The sequence below is a fragment of the Uranotaenia lowii genome, chromosome 1, assembly GCF_029784155.1.
Source record: "Uranotaenia lowii strain MFRU-FL chromosome 1, ASM2978415v1, whole genome shotgun sequence".
Lineage (NCBI taxonomy): Eukaryota > Metazoa > Arthropoda > Insecta > Diptera > Culicidae > Uranotaenia > Uranotaenia lowii.
This window is the reverse complement of record NC_073691.1, coordinates 165,458,475-165,481,398: the sequence shown is the minus strand read 5'-3', so window position 1 is coordinate 165,481,398 and position 22,924 is coordinate 165,458,475. Positions and strand designations below refer to the sequence as shown.

At 42.2% G+C, this 22,924-nt stretch overlaps 1 protein-coding gene across 1 annotated transcript; it reads left to right on the top strand.

Moving 5' to 3' along the window:
* The first annotated feature begins 14,230 nt into the window (after positions 1-14,230).
* Positions 14,231-20,710, top strand: LOC129738108 (uncharacterized). The gene has a single exon (XM_055729295.1). The coding sequence runs from the start codon at positions 14,231-14,233 to the stop codon at positions 20,708-20,710; it is 6,480 nt and encodes a 2,159-aa protein (XP_055585270.1).
* The last annotated feature ends 2,214 nt before the right edge of the window (positions 20,711-22,924 follow it).

Genomic DNA, 22,924 nt, shown 5'->3' with positions numbered 1-22,924 from the left:
TGGATTTGAATCATAAATTTTGAATTCTGAATTTTAAATTTGAATTATGAATATGAATCTTTATCCCGATCTGATCGCTGAATGTGAATTCCGAATCTGAATTTTAAATATAAACTTTGAATCTGAGTTCATTATTCTGAATTTCAATTCTGTGTCTAAATTCTGAACCTGAATTCTGAATCCTCAATTTAAATTTATAATCTGAACTGTGAAAATGAAATTTCGAAATTGAATTCAAAATCCGAATTTTGAATCTAAATTCTGATAATGAATCAAACGGTTTCATCTTTAGTGTTTAGTTCTTAGATATTCTTGGATCATCTCGGACTCATCCGATAAACACCTTCACGGATAAGAACTTGTCAAAAGAAAAAGAAAAAAAAAACACAAAACAGTGCAATGTGATACAAAAAAAAGGAAAAATAAACTCTGACACCATTAATTTTTATAATTAATTACATGCTTCCCGGATGGTGAAAACTCGGTCATAAATTATTAGCTATACCTTTTTTTTGGGTGCTTCCGAGTTTTTCGTCTCCTCGGGGGTCTCTTATCTAGAAAAGGACCTTCCGAATCGCTGGACTCTTCTTTTCTCCCCTTCCCTCTACACCGGAAAGAAACGACCGGAAAAATACCCTTTTGTTGTCCGGTGCTGTATTCTTATTCCTTAGAGCCACATCCGGGTGATGAAGTCGGAGTTTATAAATCGAAAGTTAGGTTCACTTATCTTCCGTCCCGAAGCTTTAAATAAACTCTTGCGTAAATAAAAGGGGTCATTATACATCTTCTTGTCAAGTTGTCACATGTAGGCTTTAAAAATGGGTTGACAAAACTTGAGTGTTTTACACAGAATTTATTAAATCATAAATTACCAGAATTTAGATTTTTTTAAACAGAGTTATTATTGCAAAAATGTGATTTAAGCCTTTAGCATCGAACAAAAATAAATCGTTGTTCGTCGTACAGTACAATGGTCAAAGGGTGAAACTTCAAAACCAAAACAAAAACGGCCGATCAATTGGGCGAAACTTGCAGGCGTATCAGCAATCGAAAACAAAAAAAGGGCGAACTCTAAAATCTCTGAAATGTATACCGTATTTTTTTTCACCTGGAGGCAAACTAGAGGCAACCTAGGTTGGCTCTAACTGCTGTCATCGTGCTCATTTATTGCTCGAGAGGCAACCTAGGTTCGCTCGAAAAACGGACGGAGTCGCCCTGAAAAGAAAGTCAGTTTTGCGAGAAGTTCACCAATACTCTCAACGTTGTTGTCAAAACATTAAACAGCTGTTTTGGGCTGAAAGCAAAACAGTTGAAATAATGAACGGAAAATGATGATTGCCGCGATTTTGAACCTCTCAGCCAAGCAAAATCGTACTATCTGCTGTCCAGTGCAATCCGGACACGAAAAAAGGTAATCCGGATGTGAAGAACCGAATGAAGAAATCTAGAAGGGAGAACAAAATGACAGCTGCATGTAAACATTGCGCTCGTTCTCACGCACACCTACGTATGGAATAACTCGAAACCCGAAAATCGTTTTTTTATTATGACGGTTCCAGAGCCAAATCCGGAATCAAAAAAAAATACGCCATTAGTGAAAAAAAAAATAAAGTTCTTGCTAACCAACGAACAATAAGTGAACATAATGCACCATTTTTTTTTATTTTGTTGAGCAAAAAGTGGTCGATTTTTTTTATAGGATTTGATTAGATGTTCCGAAATTTCAAACGCGTTTTTCTCGTATCGAGCTAAATGCTAGTTTCACACTTATGAAATGTTACGGTGTAGAATTAAACAAAAAAGTCATTGACACATTTATGACCACGAAAATATCAAAGCCGGAAAACACTGAAGTTTGGCAGTTTATATCTCAGAAATCACTGAACCAAATTCTACAAATTCAGTATCTTTGAGCTTTCGAAAGAGTTGTGTTTCATTTTGTTAAACAATATTTCTTTTTTCAATTAAAAATATTTGAGTTATGCTTCTTAGTGTAGCGTACTCGCAGCAAGCGATAAAACAAGATATTTGGTCCGCAATGTGTGAAATATGTTCATACGCGTATTTCGTTAATTTAACTAGATAGACTCTCGGCTTAGCTTATCGAAGACAGTTTATGGTACGAATTGGAACTTTTTTGGGCCCGCATTGATCTCGGTGATCGGAAACTGTACTTGCGTAGAGTGCGTGCAGCCTGATCGTTCTAGTACCTGTTTGTTGCTGAGTCTTTCTCGCGCTGCCCCCCTCAAAGTAAGCTCAATCTGCTCTCCTGAAGATCACATTGATACTTGTTATCGCTAATTTCAACATGCCTAGCTTCTCAGCAAACATTTATGTAGCTTTATTCTTGTGCTGTTTTGATATACGTTCCATATACAATGTACAAGTTTAAAAAAAAATAGCATTTACCTACCAAAGTGGAGGCAATACACAAACATGAATTTCATTTCTTTCTAAAGCGACGAAAAGTATGCCAGTTGAGCGCTATCCGACACCATATTCGTACCTATCGAAAGAATGCAAGAGAGCCCAAGATTTTGGTTTTATAGCTTCAATTAGTTGCCAGCGACAATATATTGCAGTTGTCTCATTGGTCAATAAAACTCGATTCTCATCTGATTTTTAGCCATCTGGATGCAATGCTTGTTGCAGCAGAGTGAATATGACGATGATTCTCCCATTTGAAGCCCACGCAGTAGCATCCTTGGCGATGGGCGAGCTCGCAATCTCGGTATACGATTTCTCATGTGTTAAGCAGAGAAAGCAATAGTCTTCCTCCAATTCCACTCCGATTAGTTGTCATTCTTATGGAAATCTGTGTGAGAGTAAAGAGCAACCTTTATTCTTTTTAGCAGCCAAAAGCTCAATAGGTAATTTCGAAATTATCAAACATGGCGGGCTTTATATCATACTGTAACAATTTTCTCTTTGTACCGTAAATTTATTCCGAAACTTTTATAATTCAATAGGTACATTTATTTGTAAAACTTCATTTTAATTCATCGTCTGTCGTATTCCACGTTTCGACACTGACTGCCCGTTCGTTTCACCTTCATATCCCATCCACGTCATCGCCAGGGCCGCATCCAGGGTGTTACAGCGTCCCCCCTCTAGCAAACGCACCGGCTGCGGAAGTTTGCGACTTGTCCTCCAGCATCCATTTTTCCACAAACGGTTTGATTAAATTGATATGGAACATTCCTCTTAGCTTGGCACTGTCAAGATACTGAAGTTGGTAAACGTCGGGTTGCACTATTTTGACGACACGATATGGCCCCTCGTAAACGTAGAGAAACTTCTTGACGATCGCATCAGCTTCACAGGATACTGGATTAGCTTTGATTAAAACCAAATCCCCTAGTTCGAAAAATATCTTCTGCTCCGGACACTTTTTGTTTCGTAGCTCCGCCTTACGTTTTAACAACACTTTAATTTTTTCATAATCAATCGCCGCTTCCTCATTACTGTTCGGAAACTGGAACAGTTGTTGCACCGCATCTTTTACCGGTTTACCAAATTGGAGTTCATAGGGTGTCAGTCGTGTTGATTCATGATATGCGCAGTTGATCCACATTGAAAACCGGTCAAGATTCTTAGCCCAGGTCTTGTGATTATCTTGGCAGTATGCCCTGCACAATCTAGAAAGCTCTCGCATTGTTCGCTCCACTGGATTGGCTTGAGGGTGACGGACTGACGTGAAGACCAAATTAATGTTCGCCGATTTCAGAGATCTACTCCAATAGTTAGCTGTGAATTGAGTTCCTTGGTCACATAGGACACATTTAGGTTCTCCCAGATGATCAATCCTGCGCATTAATTTTCCCCATAAAACTCGTGCCGTCGCTTTCTTAACTGCGTCAAACGTAACGTACTTCGAAAATACATCGATTGTTACAAACACGTATCGAACTCCCGCTGGTCCAGCAGGTAGTGGTCCAAACAGATCCACGGACCACAATTCATTTGGTTGAGATGGAATGATGCTCCGAGCAGTCCCGGTTAACGTTTTGAGTGCCGGCTTAGATTTTTGACAAACTAAACACCCTCGAATATAGAGCTTGGTATCTCGTCTCATTTTATCCCAGTGCACTGAGCGGTTCAAAGCTTTCAAAGTTTTCTGCAATCCGAAATGTCCCAAGTTATCGTGGAAATAACGTAAAAGCTCGCCGACCATGGATTCAGGAACAGCCACTCTCCAATCCGATTGTCCTGCTAGTCTCACAAATACAACTCCGTCATTTATTTGATATTGGAATTTACCTTGCTCATATTCGCCACAGTGAAGGCTTTCCACAATAGCATGTAGTTTGGCATCAGCGTTCTGAGCGTCAGGAAGTTTTCGCATTATCTTGCGAAACGATATTTCTTCGGTAGCCATACGAGCCAATACTAGCCGTCGATCAGTAGGAGGATTTTTTATTCCAGGTCTGGATTCTGGGAACCTGGAAAGAGCATCAGCCATCTCGTTATCTTTTCCGCGGCAATGCACGATGTCAAAATCGAACTGTTGTAGGTATAGTATCCATCTTGTGAGCCTTCCACTGAGCAGTTGACATCGTCGCAGGAACGTTAACGCCTTGTGATCCGTAAATATCGTGAAATGTCCACCTAGTAGATACTGCCGCCATTTGGTTAATGCCCACACAATGCCGAGCGCCTCCAGTTCAGTGGCCGTGTAGTTTAGCTCCGCTGGTTGTAAAATGCGACTGGCATATGAAATGACCCGTTTATCACCTTGGCCATCCAGTTGGAAGATAATGGCACCTAGTCCACAGTAGGAACTATCAGTCTGGACGCAATAATCCTGATCCTTCATAGGATATTGTAGCGTAGTGAATGTCATGAATAGTTTCTTGGTTTTTTCAAAAGACAACCGTTCATCAGTATTCCACCTCCATTGTACGTTTGATTTCAGTAGGGAATATAGAGGCTTAGCTACACTTGCATAATCAGGAGTGAACCTTGAAACGTAACTTACTAATCCCAGGAAACTCTTAAGTGATCGTGGGTCATTAGGCTCTGGGAAGTTTCGTATGGCAGATAACTTTTCCGGGTCAATAGTAATTCCATTTTTCCCTACAATGTGACCGAGAAATTTGACCGTATCTTTACAGAACTCACTTTTTGACGGACTGATCGTCATTCCTGCCGAGCGCAATTGTGTAAAGAGGGTGCGAAGGTGCATTAAGTGTGCCTTGAAAGTATCTGATCGAATTAGAAGGTCATCCAGATACTTTTCGGTGAAGGCTAAAACTTCTGGTTCCAGCACCACATCCATAGCACGAGAGAAACTCCCGACTGCCGTCGTTATACCGAAAGGCAACACATTAAATACGTAACTTCTGTTGTCAAAAAGGAACCCAGTGTATTTTCGGTGCTCCTTCTTGATGGGAATTTGCCAGCAGAGATGCCATTCTCTACCGAGAAAAACGGAGAACGGAGAAAAAAACACCCCCGTGCGATAGTTGCAAATCACCCGGGTGAGATTTTTCGATCCTCTCCACACATTATTCGCACCCCGGTTTCGAAAGCCACACACACCTTAGTTCAATAGCTCCGGCGTACGACGATTTGTCACTGTAGAGCACCCCGGTGAAAACACAGAACCGACTAGTTGAAGCCACCAAAAAGCAAAGACAAAAACAAACACGACGGTGTGCATAATAATAGCATCAACAAACGATGAATGTTTCGGGCGAGTGGTTCAGCTTCGTATGTGTTGGTAAGCGCAACAAGCCAAGCCAGCTGCCGTCGCTGTCGCTCTCCGTGGTGAAAACATTTTTTCACTGTAGTGTGTGTTAGCTCTGTCGTGTTGATTTACAGATTCTCTACAGAGGTTCGGCTAAAAATCTCTGCGGTGCGTTTCAGAGAATCTCCACCGAGAATCGAAAACCGAGCACGTGGGTGATTCTCGTAAGAGAAATTGCAAGCCTGTTTGCCAGTACGAACTGGTCAGATCAATAAGGGAGAACACTCGGGAGCACTGGAAATTTTGGAGCATTTTTTGGATCTCAGGCGGTTTTTCGTTGTCTCTCTCTAGCACCTTGTTCAGACGCCGTACATCGAAACACACTCGGACTTCACCTGACCGTTTTAGAGTAGTAACGAGAGGGTTTATGTAAGCCGTGGACTCACGAGATATAATACCCCACTCTTCCATTTTATTTATCTGCTTTTTCACACTGTCCAAATGACGGAATGGAATCGGATATTGTTTTTGATTGAACGCCTTGTCATCGAGTACCCGGATCTCATGCTCGTACTTGTCCGTTAGACCTGGTCTTTCCGAAAATATATCCGAAAATTCCTGCAACAGCTGATCAAGCTCGGCCCTCTCCGATTGGCTGAGTACCATTTCGCCAACTAGTGGTGACACACTATCAGTTTGTTCTAGGTTATTGTCCCTCAGGTCATGTTCAACGCAATCTTCTACTGTAACAGCACTTATAGATACTAGCTTGGACATTTTAGGGTCTAAATTAAACGATAATTTTACCCCCACACCGTTAATGGTAAAATCAGCTTCTCTCGTTTCAAAATTTAATTTAGCCTTAAGGAAGTGCAAAGTGTCCATACCAAGTATAAGTGGATTGCACAATTCCTCTACCACAATAAGCGGCACATCAAAAGCGTGTCCTCGAATTTCCAACGAGACAAAAATTTGAGTGGAAACTGTTTTCTTTTTCTTGCCGTAGGCTCCCTGAATCGTCGTTTTTTGGAAAGGGAACACTCCAAAACGTGCTCCACGCGCTTTCAGTTCATCGTATAGCCTTCCATCTATGCAACTTAACTCGCTACCACTATCAATCAATGACATTTTTTTCATTGTGTCGATGGTAACCTCGATGATTGGAGATTTTTCGAATCTCACATTAGGGTTTTGATATTCGTCATCTTGAAGTAGTTCTTTGGATCCCACGAATATATTGGCAACTGAGTGCGACTCGGTATCCTGATCGTCCTCTCCGTCTGCGGTAGTAGTCGTCACACGAACTGCACGATTTGACGTCGCGCCTTCAGCGTTTTGGTTCGCTGGATTTCTCCAACTCCGCGCATTAGTCTGAGGGTTTCCTCCTTCGTTTCGGGATCTCCAAGCTACGTTGTTCCTTTGAAAGTTGTTGTTGTGATAATCTTCCACTTGCAACTGTGAATAAGCTGATTTTATATCTGTGCAAGTGGCAAGTCTAGCAGCGACGTTTTTAGGAAAATGATTGCTGATGTGCATAACCAGTTCAATTTCATTTAGCGCAGAGCTTAGGTAACGAGCTTTTGTAACAAGTCCCAAAAAATAATCAGCCATTTTCGACGGAGTTTTCGATACGTAAGTTCCGAACATTATTTCGTCTCGTACTGTCCTTTGAACTCGACACCCCCAATATTGCTGAATGAAATGGTTACAAAACTGGTCATAATCGTGTAGAAGGTATCCTGCAAGCAAGCTGTAGGACACTACGACAATCAATGGTGTTCGCAGCTACATACTGCCGAATTTCCTCGAGGAACTCTTCGGGGTGTTTTTCCTCCAAATTTCCGTTGAAAGATGGTTTCGGAATATCAATACTTTTCATGGTTACGTTTGGAAAAGTTCCGTACGGTTCTCGTGGTAAATTTGCGGTGTGTGTATTAGCATTCCAAGCTGGTTCAGGGCGTTGCAAAAAAGTGCTGATATCGTTCCATGGATTTTTTCCCGCCAACGGTGCTTCATTTGCTTCTCTCGTTGCTGCTGCTGGAGCGGTTTGGTACTGATGCGTTTTTGGTTATGTTCAACAGCCTCGATCCTGGTTAACAAATTGTTAAGTGTTCCATTGATGTTGGCGAGCATATTTAAAACAGTGTGATCAGGTTGCTGGTTCGTTTGTTCACAGTTGCCGACGGGATCCGGTGGGTTCGAAGGGAGAGTATCCGTTCTGCTTTGTGATGTTCCAGGTGTTACAAACGACGATATGCCAGATGTTAGGTCGTGTATTGTTGCACTTTCTACGTTGACCGGAGATGATTGTCTTCCTATTTGGTCCAGTCCAGGGATTGAAGGTCGCGGAACCACCTTTGGTGCGGGCGGGCGCCCGCTCATACCTCCTCTTGAGTTCGAAGCGAAGTTCCACATAATTCTGGAATTTTTTTCAAGACCAGTAGCTCCAAAAGTATTTTTAGTTTTAAAGGAACGTTACTCACCTTCTTTAGGCTTTCACTAGCCTTGTATTATATCAAATAATAACAGTATTTCAGCGATTTTTATATTAATTTGCGGGTTTAAAACCACGTGGATTTTTTTTTCACAACTTTATTGTTCACTAAACAGTTCTGTTAATTGTTCAATAACCACACTGAGCTGTGTTATACTAAATTTTTTTCAGTAATGGCTTTTATTGGGTTTTATCCCGGTTGAGCCCCCAGATGTAACAATTTTCTCTTTGTACCGTAAATTTATTCCGAAACTTTTATAATTCTTTCTTCTTCTTCTTCTTCTTCTTACACCAACATGGCCAAAACTTGTATGCATCCTGGAAAATGAAAAACTTGCGTTCCTCATTTTTCTTTTCAACATAGTGTCTGATACATGGAACATGCATTGCAGAAACTACTATGGCCAGGCCAACCATGTGATGAAAACGCAAAAAATACAGGAACGAGGGAGGGATGAAGCGTGGAGATCCCTGCCAAACGCTTCTTATAATTAAATAAGTAATAGAGTGCAAATGTATTTGTAAAATTGTAATGAGGAAAATAAAATGGATTGATCTCACCTGAAACTTTCAAAGTTTGACGTCAATTCAAACAGGTAATCACATTTTTTTACGTTTTCACTAAAAATCTTTCTCAGCTCTTCTCAGGTCCTTGTCATAATTTCATTGCTTTCACAGAGCCTTCATTTTCCAGATTCTTCTTACATATCAGCAATCATAGCAAGCCACAAAAAGCTCACATGTTACAACCAGAAAAAATTGAGCTCTGGGTGGTGGGGCAAATTTATGGACACTTAACTTATCACTGACTTGTAACAAATTTTGTCGAAGAAACTATTTGTAAAAAATTTCCGTCACTTTCAGATGCCTTTATTCCTCCTTTTCAAACACTTTTTGGAGGGTTGGCCGTTAACGTGACAGAAGAATCTTGGCCGAATTCGAGCAAAACAATATGAAAAAAAGACTTGTTTAAACAACGGCTGATAGAACTTTTTAAATTTGCTTTCTTAGGAAGTGTAAATAACCGAAACACATAACACTTTTAGAAGGAATAGTTTGTCTCTTCATCAACATAAAAAAAACACTCAAGCTTTTCGAAATTTTTCAACTCCGGTCACCAGCAGCTATCAGCGGAACACTACATTTTTCTATTCCGAAACTTTTATAATTCAATAGGTACATTTATTTGTAAAACTTCATTTTAATTCATCGTCTGTCGTATTCCACGTTTCGACACTGACTGCCCGTTCGTTTCACCTTCATATCCCATCCACGTCATCGCCAGGGCCGCATCCAGGGTGTTACAATACCCGATTTAAACTGACTTCAGAGGACGTTTTATACGATCTTTTCACTATGCAATTGGATTTGCGTGTCGCAACATAATTGTTGTTAAGTTATCATTTCTGAGACGATTTCATGTTGGCTGGGTTAAAAAGGTTCCCTTCCCATAGCGGCTTCTGGTTCCCAGACCCCATGCGCTCCTATTTCTTGGCTCCGTCCAACATCTTCCTGGACTCTTTGAGCACCGTGACTCTTCGCCAGTTCAACAGCTTGGAAAACGAAAACGGCTGTTTGCTAGACATCTGCTTCATCAACGAAGGCTTCAGTAATCCGACTATAGATTTAGCTCCCGCTCCTTTCGTTAAAGTTGTTTTTTATCACCAAGGTTCAACAAAGCGCACTCATTTAGCCACGCACAGCACATGCAAACCATTTCTCTCGAGCAAAACTCTTCATCGTTTACGTTCTGGCCGTTTACGCACTCTCGCTCAAAACAAAAATGAGTCATTCGGCCGATAGACGTTAGGCCGAATGGGTTATCTGGCCGAATAGGCCACTAGGTCGAATGGATTATTCGGCTGACGGTTATCCAGCCAAAAGCTAATAGACCGAAAGGACGCAAAGCTGAAAGGATGTTCGGCCGAATGATTACTAGGCCGAATGATGACTAGGTCGAATGGTTATTGTGCCTAACGGTCGTAAGGCCGAATGACCATTAGGCCAAATAGTCGTAAGACCGAATGGTCACTAGGCCGAATGGTCGCAAAGCCGAATGGTCGAATCCGGCCTCGCATCCATTCGGTCTGATGACTTTCGGCCTAACAACCTTTCAGCTTAACAACCAATCGGCCTAACGACCATCTAGCATCCATTCGGCCTTACGATCATTCGGCCTAATGACCATTACCCTAATGGCCATTCGGCTCAGTATCCATTGGCCCGACGACCATTCGGCCTCACGACGTTTCGGCCTAGCATCCATTAGGCCTTACGACCATTCGGCCTAATGATCATTCGGCCTTACGACCATTCGGCCAAATAATATTTGGCCAAATAACCTTTGGTCTCATGTCCCATTGGGCATACCCAACAATCATTTTTTGCTGAAAAAGGGCTGAAAAAAACGTGTTTGAGTTCTTAAACAGCAATCTGGCAGAAGGAATAGCACTAAAAATCACTAAGAAGCGTGCTTTAAACCCTTAATCATCTGGATTTGGAGGAATTGTCGAGCCAAAATGTCACTAACGTCAATTGACGGAGCGGCCAAAAAAAAAATACCGATGTTTGCCCAACGTTTGGCACTCACTTTTTCCCCTCTATGAAGTTTTTTTTTTCTTTTTAACCTGTCCCAAACTTGAATCCTCCGGCTTACTGGTACGTAGAACCAACCATGAAGTATGCGGCGCGACGAAAATTTGTCGTTCTTAACGAACAAAATTCCACCCTGCAAAAAGGAAATGTTTAATGTAGGAATGGTTTTTATTTCTTCTTTTCGAACCAAACATGAAATCCTCGCAGTAAACCTTTTAACCTTTTACAAATTAAGGTTGCAAGGAATTATGGAAAATGGCTGTCTATAAGACAAACAAAAATACTTTCAGGTCGAAATATCCGCCATCATGCCATGCAGCTTTACCACAGTTCATATCAGTCTGTCAAATTTCAAAGGTAGAAGGAATGGTTGAACAAAGACTGAAAAAATTATAAATTATAACTACTCTTTAACTTCTCCCATAAGCTGCACTTAAACTTCTTTACACGCTAAAACAGCACTTCAGTTTCCCTTTGTTCAGCCTCCAAGCTGAAACAGCAATCCCGATTTACATCATCTTTTGTTCAGCGAGTTGGCGTTTTTAATCAACTGGCAAATACTTTTCGAAGATCTGAACATCGATGTTGCTGTATCAACCTTCTATGATCCTCTCTGGAACGTCTTACACATTCACACGCCGCCTAAAACATTACACCGACATCAGCCTTACAAGCTTCCTTGGTGGAATTCTGAGTTACGGAGGAGCCGCAACTTAGTTCGCAAAGCCCATATACGCTACCTTCGAAACCGAACGGACCAAAACAAGTCAATGCTCTCAAGGCTAGAGATTGAATATTCGTCTCATCGCAACGCTGTTTTCAACCAATATATTTCTAACATCGAACGCAACGTGAAACAAGATCCTTCGACATTCTGGAAATACATCAATAGCCGCCGTCTACTAACTGTATCCCATCGTCTGTGACGCTTCAAGGGCGCACATCGGAAAGCATCAAAGAGTCAGCTGACTTGTTTGCAGATTTTTTTAGCAGCGTGTATAGCCCAGTCACTTCTGTAACAATGTGTACTTTGATACACTTCCTAGCTATGACATCAGTCTACCGCAACCCGTTTTCAGTGAACAAGAAGTTCTAAGAGTGCTAAATTCTCTTGATCCCTCGAAAGGATTAAGGATAAAGGAGAATTACAGGCTAATATCGATTCTTTGCTGCTTTTCCAAAGTGCTAGAAGTCCTGATGTACGAGAGAATCTACTCAGCAGCCTCTCCAATACTCACCGTTGTCCAGCACGGGTTCATCAAGAAACGATCAACCTTGACTAACCTAATGATCTATTCCAGCGATTTGCATTCTGCAACAGGTAAAAAACTGCAAGTGGATTCGATATACGTAGATTTTGCCAAGGCTTTCTCCAAAGTACCTCACAGAATCGTAAGAGATAAACTTTATCGATATGAATTTCCCGAGTGGGCAACTAAATGGCTGTATTCGTATCTGCTTAATCGTCAAGGTTTTATAAACATCCGTGGGACTCACTCCTCCGTGTTCGACATGCCGTCTGGTGTTCCGCAGGGTAGTCATCTTGGACCGCTCATCTTCGTGATTTTTATTAACGACCTGGCAACATTCCTTCAGTCGCCGGAACTACTGTTTGCAGATGATCTTAAAATCTACCGGACCATTGATTCGATATTGGATTGTCTTGCGCTTCAGGGGGACGTCGATCGATTATTAGTATGGTGCAGATTACATGGCATGGAAGTTAATGCCGAAAAATGTAAGTGTATAAGCTTTTTTAGAACTACAGCTCTGTTGTCTACGATTACGGTTAAAGGGACACCTCTCTTGAAAGAGTAACCTTTATTAAGGGCCTCGAAATAACGTTTGACCAAATGCTCTCATTTGTTCAACACACCGCGACCACTGCAACCAAAGCCTTTGCTTTGCTCGGCTTCCTGAGTCGGAATACACTCAGCTTTGAGGACCCGTATGCTCTGAAAACAGTTTTCTGCTCATTGGTAGGCAGTGTTCTGGAGTATGTGGTACCGGTCTGGACATCCTACCACTCTGTCCACAGCGAAAGACTTGAATGGATTCAAAAAAAAATTCCTCCGCTTCGCCCTGCGACGATTGCCATGGCAAGATCCCGTACGGTTACCACCCTATTCTGAGAGGTGTGCCTTGCTATCAATGATGTCTTTGAGGCAAAGAAGAACTTATCTACAGTGCACCTTCGTCTACGATATTTTGACAAATGCCGTTGGCTGCCCGCAATTGCTCCAGAGATTGAACATATACGTTCCAGCACGCCGACTGCGTAATCAAACCATGTTTTGGCTGCCAAGAAGCAGGACAATCTTCGGACAGAATCACCCCATCTTCCGATGTTATGATTCATAACTTATGAAGTTTTCAATGCTGTTTCTCACTTGTTTGATTATCATGTTACAAAATCTAAGTTTAAATGTGCAATCCGTGACGTCACCTAACTTAATTGCTATGTAATTGAATTTTAAGATCTTAAACAATCAGTCTGTATGACAATAGTCAAAGACTTCAGAAATAAATAGAAAATAGAAAACCAAGAATACGTGTGCTAATGTACCTATATTGCCTCCAAAATTATACGGACCCCTTCTTTTAATAACTGTAACGAACGAGTTCCCAAAGGGCTGCGTGAAGTGTTTGTGCTGATTTTCCTAGATGTTTTGAAAGTATTCCTTCCTGTTTAGTATGTCAAGGTCCCAAGGAGTGTATGACTCTACAGAATTCGCTTAACATATTGATCTCCTTTTCTAGGAAAATGATCATCATTGTTAGAAATACCCCTGGGTTTTTCTGCGCTGATCTGGTGAGTTCCAAGAGCTCCCCAAGTTAACTCAGACAGAGATATGTTTGTAAACAATGTCAATTGGGTAAAAAACTAGCGGGATTCCATGCGGTTAAATTTGGCTAAGATTTCTAGTTTATGTGAAGTTTAAGATTTAAGAAAGTTGAAATCGATTACTCTGGAAATTCATTCCCACTTTAATTATTCTATTTGGTAATTATATACTATAATAATAACAACATGAAGAACATTTAAGCTGAATATTATCTAACCTAGGATACACTTATAGTGCACAGCACTAATTCCGTTTCTGATCGGAGAGTAGCATCGTTGTTCCGTGGACAAAAACGGCAGATAGCATTTCTTTATACATAGGAAGGTGAAGCTGTAAGTAGACATTAATTGAAACTAGAATTCGAGCTAACAAATATGTAATATCTCTAGAGATAGCTGATGCTAACAGGCACATCCAAGTTGGATCGGAAGTAACTATAAGGGAAAATTAAAATGTAAGCGATCACCATATTCAAATTTAACAGTCTCTTCAGAAAATATAAAAAATCCCTTCTTACAGCTTTGAAGCGTGCAAAGTACCTACCGCTATCTGGAATAATTTCTCCCACCGAATCCGAAACCAACAATCTTCAAAGATTTTATTACGATGTCGTCTGCTGCTGCCACGAACACCACAAATGCCACTAATGCCACAAAATCCAACTGTATTCTGTGTGATCAACCTGACACTGATCAAATGGTTGGATGTGACCTTTGCGAGAATTGGGCACATTACCAATGCGCTGAAGTCTCGGAGTCTATTGCAGATCCGGATCGCACCTGGAAGTGCCCCAATTGTAGGCCGATGGAAGTAGTTACAAGGCCGCAATCAGTAGTTTCTGAAACGCGCACACGTTCTTCACGTAAATCACAGCGCGTTGAGCATGAGCTAAACATGCTGAAGGAGCAACATGAATTAATGATGAAAGCATTGGAAGAAGAAGGATTAGCGCAGAAGAAGAAAGCTGAAGAGGAGGAAGCTGCCCGAAAAAAGCAAACTAAAATAGAAGATCAATTGCGGAAAAAAAGGTACGAAATGGAAGAAGCATTTATTCGGAATAAATATGTCGCATTGAGTAAAGCAGATGAAGCTGGTAGCGTAAGCAGCAATAGGAGTAGTCGGGAAAAAGTTTCTCAATGGCTAGCAAGTGGAGCCACTGGAGGCACCAAACAAAAGGCACCTACCGCGTTGGAGTTTCCGCCGCAGCCACTTTTTAGCGAATCCCAACCTTTTGCCACGACCATTTTGTCTGTAGAAGAACGCGACGAACCGCATTTAGTTTCGAACGCTAATGATTCCCACAGCACCGTGATACCGACATCATCTTCTACCCCTCATTCTAGTTTGGCATGCCCGCCTTCGGACCCAGTGTGCTCTCAAATCATTGCTCATCCAACAGAAAACTTTATGCATACGAATGCTGTTCCGACCATTATAACGACAGCACAGTCACTCGGAGTCGATCTCCCTCCTGCCATTCGCTGGTCTTCGAATGAAATTTCACCAAAAACTATGCTTCGAATGATCAACACCGATCGTCAAAATCAGTTCATTTATGACCGCCCAGCTACGACAACAATTAGTCGCAGCACACCTAGACCTCTCCCACCACGTTTGGCTGCATTGAAAGCGGGTGCAAACATTATGACATCAGCGTATGGGGGTTGCATTCCTTCTACTACTACGATAAACACACAGGCTGGCACGGGAGCAATTCCCAAGGCATACGAGTACGTGTATTCAACCACCAGATGTGCACCGGCAACTGATGTTGCTGAACAAAGAATCACGTTCCAAGCTCCCTTAGTGACGTCAACGAACTGCTTACCGCAAAACGAGCTAAACTTTGAAAATCAATATGGATTAGCCAGGCAAACAATCGTCAACTCCTCGGATCAGTTCTTGAATAATCTTGCTCCATCCGATGGGTACACCAACGCAGTGGTACGGTCTCAAGAGTCGCTGCCATCTATGATTCCAGACATTTCGTCTCTTGCAGCACCTCTGAACCAAATGACGTTGAATCCACGCAATCCAGAACCGCACCCAGTTAACTACTTAGTTGACAGAAACCCTAGTTATGGCAACACTATTCACGACGACGCTGCACTTCCGCCATCGGTACCAATACCGACACCTCCTGCAACAAGAAATTCCTTACAACCATCTTTGGATCAATTTGTCGCACCTTCACCAGCACAGCTGGCTGCCCGACAAGTTATAAACCGTGACCTACCCCACTTTGCAGGAGACCCGGAAGAATGGCCTCTATTCTTCAGCACATTCCAGAATAGTACGAAATTCTGTGGATTCAACGATGCGGAAAATTTGTCCAGATTACAACGCTCCTTGCGTGGCCAAGCCTTAGAAGCCGTCAAAAGTCGTCTCATGATACCCGAGTCAGTACCCCAAGTTCTCGATATTCTGAAGAGACATTTTGGCCGCCCAGAAATACTGCTACATTCTCTGATGAACAAACTCCGGAAAACAGCCTCTCCGAAAGAAGATAACTTACAGTCTATTATTGCTTTCGGACTGGAAGTTCGAAGTTGTGTGGATCACATGATCATGGCCAATCTCTCGGAGTATCTTTTCAACCCGATGCTACTACAAGAGCTTGTGAATAAGCTACCACCTCAAATGCAAATGCACTGGTCCCGATACAAGCGACAATTCCCATCAGTTAATCTGGAAGTATTCAGTCAATTCACAACTGAGGAGGGAAATACTGCAGCTGACGTCGTCGTACCGGTAGCTGGGAAAAGGCCATCGAAGCAAACTTTGTACACACATACAGAGACAGAAAACGTTCCAAATACCAATCAGCTGCAAAAGGATGGTGCTAGAAAAACATGTATTTTTTGCGGAAACGCCAGCCACCAAATAGCTAATTGTGAATCATTTTTGAAATTGGACAGTGATGGAAGATGGAGAGTAGTTAAAGCCAACAAATTATGTCGCATTTGTCTTATTCCTCATAAGAAGTGGCCATGTCGTTCACCAAAGGAATGCGGCGTGGATGATTGCCGTAATCTTCACCATTCGTTATTACATTCAACAGCATATACTCCTGTGAATGCTAGTGTTGCCCATCATTACTCTGATTCCTCGTTTTGTCTGTATCGCTATCTCCCCATCATACTGAAAGCAAATGGTAAATCAGCGGAAATCATTGCATTTCTTGACGATGGTTCGTCGTCTACGATGCTCGAGGCTCGAGTAGCAACCGAACTTGGAATTAGTGGCGAAAGAAAACCGCTGTGGCTTAGTTGGACAGGAAATGTAACACGCGAGGAAAAAATGTCGCAACGAATTTCAGTAACGGCTTGTGGTGTCGGGAAAACCGACTCCTTTAAATTGAATAATGTACGCACAGTCGATAATCTTTTTCTACCAAAACAAACCCTTGACTATGCTTCCATGAAAACCAAGTACCCCCATCTGAGAGGCCTACCTGTCAACGGATATTCCCATGCAACACCTAGCATGATCATCGGAATTGAACATACCACGCTGCTAACTTCACTGAAGGTTCGTGAAGGTCATCCCAATGATCCTGTTGCAACAAAAACCCGCCTAGGCTGGTGCATTTTCGGCAAGCAGCTTGCTGCAATCCAATCGATTGAAATGGTACATGTACATTCTGAAGCTACGTCATGTGACCATGAACTACACAAATTGGTTGGACAATTACTGAAGTTCGAAGAATGTAACACCGTTGGACATGTTCCAGAAGATGATAAACGTGCTCTGGCTATCCTAGAAAAAGCCACACGTCGAGTAGAGGGGCGATTTGAAACCGGTTTGCTATTTAAATACCCAGATCAACGATTTCCAAATAGTTTTCCGATGGCAAATCGAAGATTGCTTTCACTTGAATCGCGACTTGCAAAGAATCCATTTCTGGACAGTAGGGTTCGAGAACAAATAAAGGAATATCTGCAAAAGGGTTATGCTCATAAAGCCACCGCGAAGGAATTACGAGAGACAGATCCTGAGAAAACGTGGTATCTTCCTTTGGGAGTTGTTCAGAACCCAAAGAAACCGGAAAAAGTCCGGTTGATCTGGGATGCGGCGGCTCGTGTTAATGGAATATCGCTCAACGATACCTTGTTGAAAGGGCCAGATCTTTTAACATCACTGACGACCATTCTCGTACGCTTTCGTCAAAGGAACATTGCCATCACAGGAGACATTAAAGAAATGTTCCATCAGATCCGGATCCGAGAATCTGATAAACACTACCAGCGCTTTCTCTTTCGTGACAACCCGCAAGAACCACCTCAAGTGTACATTATGGATGTAGCTACGTTTGGGGCGTCATGCTCTCCTTGTGTAGCTCAATTTGTTAAAAACAGAAACGCAACAGAACATGCTGCTGAATTTCCCGGTGCTGCAAAAGCTATTGTAGAGGACCATTATGTAGATGATTTCCTCAAGAGCGTAGATACCACAGAAGAAGCCGTAGAGCTGACGAAACAAGTCCAATTTGTTCACGCCAGGGGAGGATTTGAAATTCGAAACTTCGCCTCCAACTCTTCGGAAGTCTTGATTCGACTGGGGGAATCCAACGAAATGCTACAGAAAGATCTTAATTTTGAGCCAGGACTAAGCACTGAGGAAAAACCGGAACGGGTTCTGGGCATGGTCTGGAAGCCTCAAACCGACGTTTTTACGTTTAACACCACCATGCAAACGGAATTGATGCATCACCTTAAGAGCAGAACACCCCCCACTAAGCGGCAGGTTTTAAAAATTATTATGTCGGTCTTCGACCCACTCGGGTTGATTGCTCATTACACGGTACATGGCCGAATTCTCATGCAAGAAATTTGGAAGTATGGCAGTGACTGGGATGAACAAATTCCTTCCGAATTGCAAGCAAGTTGGTTTCGTTGGAGTGACAAGTTAAAAGAGTTGGAAGAAATCATTATCCCACGATGTATGTTCAAAAATACGACCTCAGAATCTCTGAAAACCTTGCAACTCCACACCTTCGTAGATGCGAGTGAAGCGGCGTACTCTTGCGTTGTCTACGCCCGTATAGTGGACCTCGGTATCCCAAAATGCGCTATTGTTGCCGCTAAAACAAAGGTTGCTCCATTGAAGCCGCTTTCTATACCGCGATTAGAATTGCAAGCCGCTGTTGAGGGTAGTCGATTAACTCAAAAACTAGTAGAGGCCTTAACCCTTCCTGTCAATCAACGGTTTTTATGGTCGGACTCCACAACTGTACTGTCTTGGTTGAGGTCAGATAGCAGGCGATACCACCAATATGTATCCTGTAGAATAGGCGAGATTCTACGAGTCACCTCCATCAACGAATGGAGATACGTTCCATCTAAACTGAACGTGGCCGACGAAGCCACAAAATGGAATGCTGAACCCAACTTTAATCCTCAATCGCGTTGGTTTGTGGGACCAGATTTCTTATTGAAACCAGAAGGAGAATGGCCAGCTAAGTTTCAAGTTACTACTATGCCAGAGGAAGAAATAAGAACCGTTTTACTGCACCATCATGCAGAAACACACCAATCAATATTTGATGAAGTTGATTATTCACGATTTTCTCAATTCAACAGATTGATTCGAGCTATAGTCTACTTCCACAGGGCGATCGAAAGGTTCCGGAAAGTAAAACGTGAAGGGCCCTTTGAAGCAGAAGAAATCGCGGCCGCTGAAAATTTCTTATGGAGGCAAGTTCAAATGGAATCTTACCCTGAAGAATATGCCACTGTGTTGTATAATCACAAAAAGTCTACTGGTAAACACGTGGCAATAAAATGTACAAGCCCATTATATCAACTTGCGCCGTTCATGGATGAAAATAACGTGCTGCGTATGAGAAGCAGAATCGAAGCTGCCCCTGTGACACCATACGAAACAAAGTATCCAGTATTGCTACCAAAAGAACATCGCGCGACGCACCTTCTCGTGCATCAATATCATCGGCGATATCTTCACGGAAATCAAGAAACCGTCGTCAATGAAATGCGCCAACGGTTTCAAATTCCACACTTGCGATCCCTAGTGAAACGAATAGCAAAAGAGTGTCAAATGTGTAAGGTGAAAAAAGCTGTTCCAAAGACTCCAATGATGTCACCCTTGCCAGCAGTTCGCCTAACCCCCTTTATCAAGCCCTTCACCCACACTGGGATAGACTATTTTGGACCCTTGATGGTGAAGCAGGGACGTAGTCTGGTCAAACGTTGGGTGGCCCTATTCACCTGTCTTACGATAAGAGCGGTGCATTTAGAAATCGTATCTACGCTTTCGACGCAGTCTTGTGTCCTGGCCATTCGACGATTCGTTGCACGCAGAGGTTCCCCAGCCACTTTCTACACCGATAACGGCACGAACTTTTTGGGGGCCAGTAATCTCCTGATCAACCAAATTCTTAATGCTCACGAAGAGTGCGCCCTTATCTTCACCAACGCCCACACACGATGGTATTTCAACCCACCTGCGACACCTCATATGGGAGGGCCATGGGAACGTATGGTCAGATCGGTCAAACAAGCGATGACTGCCATTGCAGATCATCCTCAACATCCAAGTGACGAAGTACTCGAGACGGTAGCGCTAGAAGCCGAAGCAATCGTAAATTCACGACCCCTTACATACGTACCTCTCGAATCAGCTGAATCCGAGGCCCTGACCCCGAACCATTTTCTGTTGTATGGAAACACCGGGATCCAACAACCTGCGACAGCGTTAATGATCACCAATAGAACGCTGAGAGATAGTTGGAATTTGGCTCGTACTTTGGTTGACAAATTTTGGGTAAGATGGATAAAGGAGTATTTGCCGATGCTGACAAGACGTTCAAAGTGGTTCACACCAACGGAACCACTGAAACGCGGAGATCTCGTAATGGTTGTGAATGAACACAAACGGAATGGCTGGATTCGAGGACAGATAGTTGACGTCGTCAAGGCACCAGATGGACAGGTTCGAAGAGCTGTAGTTCGTACTGCGAACGGAGAAGGAATAAAATCCGTGTCAAACTTGGCACTTTTGGACGTACAGAAGACCACGGAGGACTCCTCGGGAAGTCCCGGAACTGCACGGGCGGGGGAATGTTAGAAATACCCCTGGGTTTTTCTGCGCTGATCTGGTGAGTTCCAAGAGCTCCCCAAGTTAACTCAGACAGAGATATGTTTGTAAACAATGTCAATTGGGTAAAAAACTAGCGGGATTCCATGCGGTTAAATTTGGCTAAGATTTCTAGTTTATGTGAAGTTTAAGATTTAAGAAAGTTGAAATCGATTACTCTGGAAATTCATTCCCACTTTAATTATTCTATTTGGTAATTATATACTATAATAATAACAACATGAAGAACATTTAAGCTGAATATTATCTAACCTAGGATACACTTATAGTGCACAGCACTAATTCCGTTTCTGATCGGAGAGTAGCATCGTTGTTCCGTGGACAAAAACGGCAGATAGCATTTCTTTATACATAGGAAGGTGAAGCTGTAAGTAGACATTAATTGAAACTAGAATTCGAGCTAACAAATATGTAATATCTCTAGAGATAGCTGATGCTAACAGGCACATCCAAGTTGGATCGGAAGTAACTATAAGGGAAAATTAAAATGTAAGCGATCACCATATTCAAATTTAACAGTCTCTTCAGAAAATATAAAAAATCCCTTCTTACAGCTTTGAAGCGTGCAAAGTACCTACCGCTATCTGGAATAATTTCTCCCACCGAATCCGAAACCAACAATCATAGTTCAAGATTATTGTCTTGAAAAAAAACTATTCCGTAAATACTTAATCCTCAAATTTTCGAAACATATTGAACAAATTGTCGCCAAAGCAAATTTCATGTATGATATGGTAAGTAGGATTTGTCCCTAGTTGGATAATCCTTACACTATCGTTTCGATTTTTGATGGATTTATCCGAATCACCATCGAAAACGCCAGTATTGTGTGGCACCTCAATAGAATAGGATTGAAAGAGTTCAAAACGATTTCTTAAAAACGCTTTAAGAAACCTAAGCTGGCAAGAAGAAATGCCTGTATATCGAGGTTCGTATATGCTGGTTAGTTTGGACTCACTAGAAAATCACAACAATTGAAGAGTAGTTTTCGAAGGAATTGACCTGTGGAAATATTTTACACCGGATGTGTTTTCAAAGATTTGAAACTTCTCTCGAGTGGTATTATTTTAGGTTCATCATTCTGCGGCTTCACTTTATTTTTTTCATTTCAAGTCTAAATTTTCTCAATGTGACAATGACCTGTGTGATAACATCTCCTTGAAAGTGCCATTAGTCTTTCTAATTGGCAATTTGTTGTGGTAGATATGACTGCATTTCATTAGCTGAAAGATTAAAACCTTTTAGTCTTAAAAGGAAAACAAACAAATGACCAGGTTTAACTACTAACTAATGAAGTTCATGCAGTTGAATAAATTTCCGAATGGGGTATCATCTACAGGAGACAAACCCGTTGAAGGCGAATATAATAATAATAGCTCCATTCGATTTACCCCCCAAAGCGTGTAGTGGATGCATGGAGGGGGAGCTTATTGCTTTAAAATTATGATCCATCGCATCTTACGGCGTTTGACAGACAGTCAGACAGCGCCGTGCTTTGAAAGCAGCTTCATCCTGCTAAAAGTTGAATCCCTTTCCTCGTCCCATTTCCCATTTCGTAAGGAAGTGCATCGGCGAAAAAAGTATCATTAATTTCCATACGAGCGCACCCACGAGACTTTGCTGTTAAGGTTGGGGGGATTGGGCGTTGGAGCTTATCCTTTACTAACCACGATCTCGCTCTATTTCCCCCTTTCCCCCCTTTTTTACTCAAGTCAAATTATTATTTTCCCGCCCCAAGTAGGTATAGACAAAAAAAAAACTGTTTGCTTTTATTTCTGCACAGCCACGTTCAGCCATAAATTTACACACCGGCATGCATCTTCAAACGCATTAGCCGAAGCCCTGGCTGGAAGGAAGCATCACTGGTTCATGCTTCTTGAGGCCGGCGTAAGATCCTTTTTTGCTCATTTCTGGTTTATCTGAAGCCATCACAAAACGGAGTCCCTCTCGTGGGCCGGAAGGAAGCGGTAAAGCTATTGAGGTTTGGAAGTGCGGCGAGGGGCGAAAACAATTTCCCGCTTTTCCCTAGCCAAAGCTTCCGGTTATAGTTTTGCAACACCGACCGGCGATGATGGGGTCCCTGGCGAGCAAAAAGAAGGAACTCCCCCGAACGAGTCTGATTTGCACACTCCTGGCTCCTGATTCCCGTGAATCCAAGGCTCGAGCCCACGTTCCACATCGTTC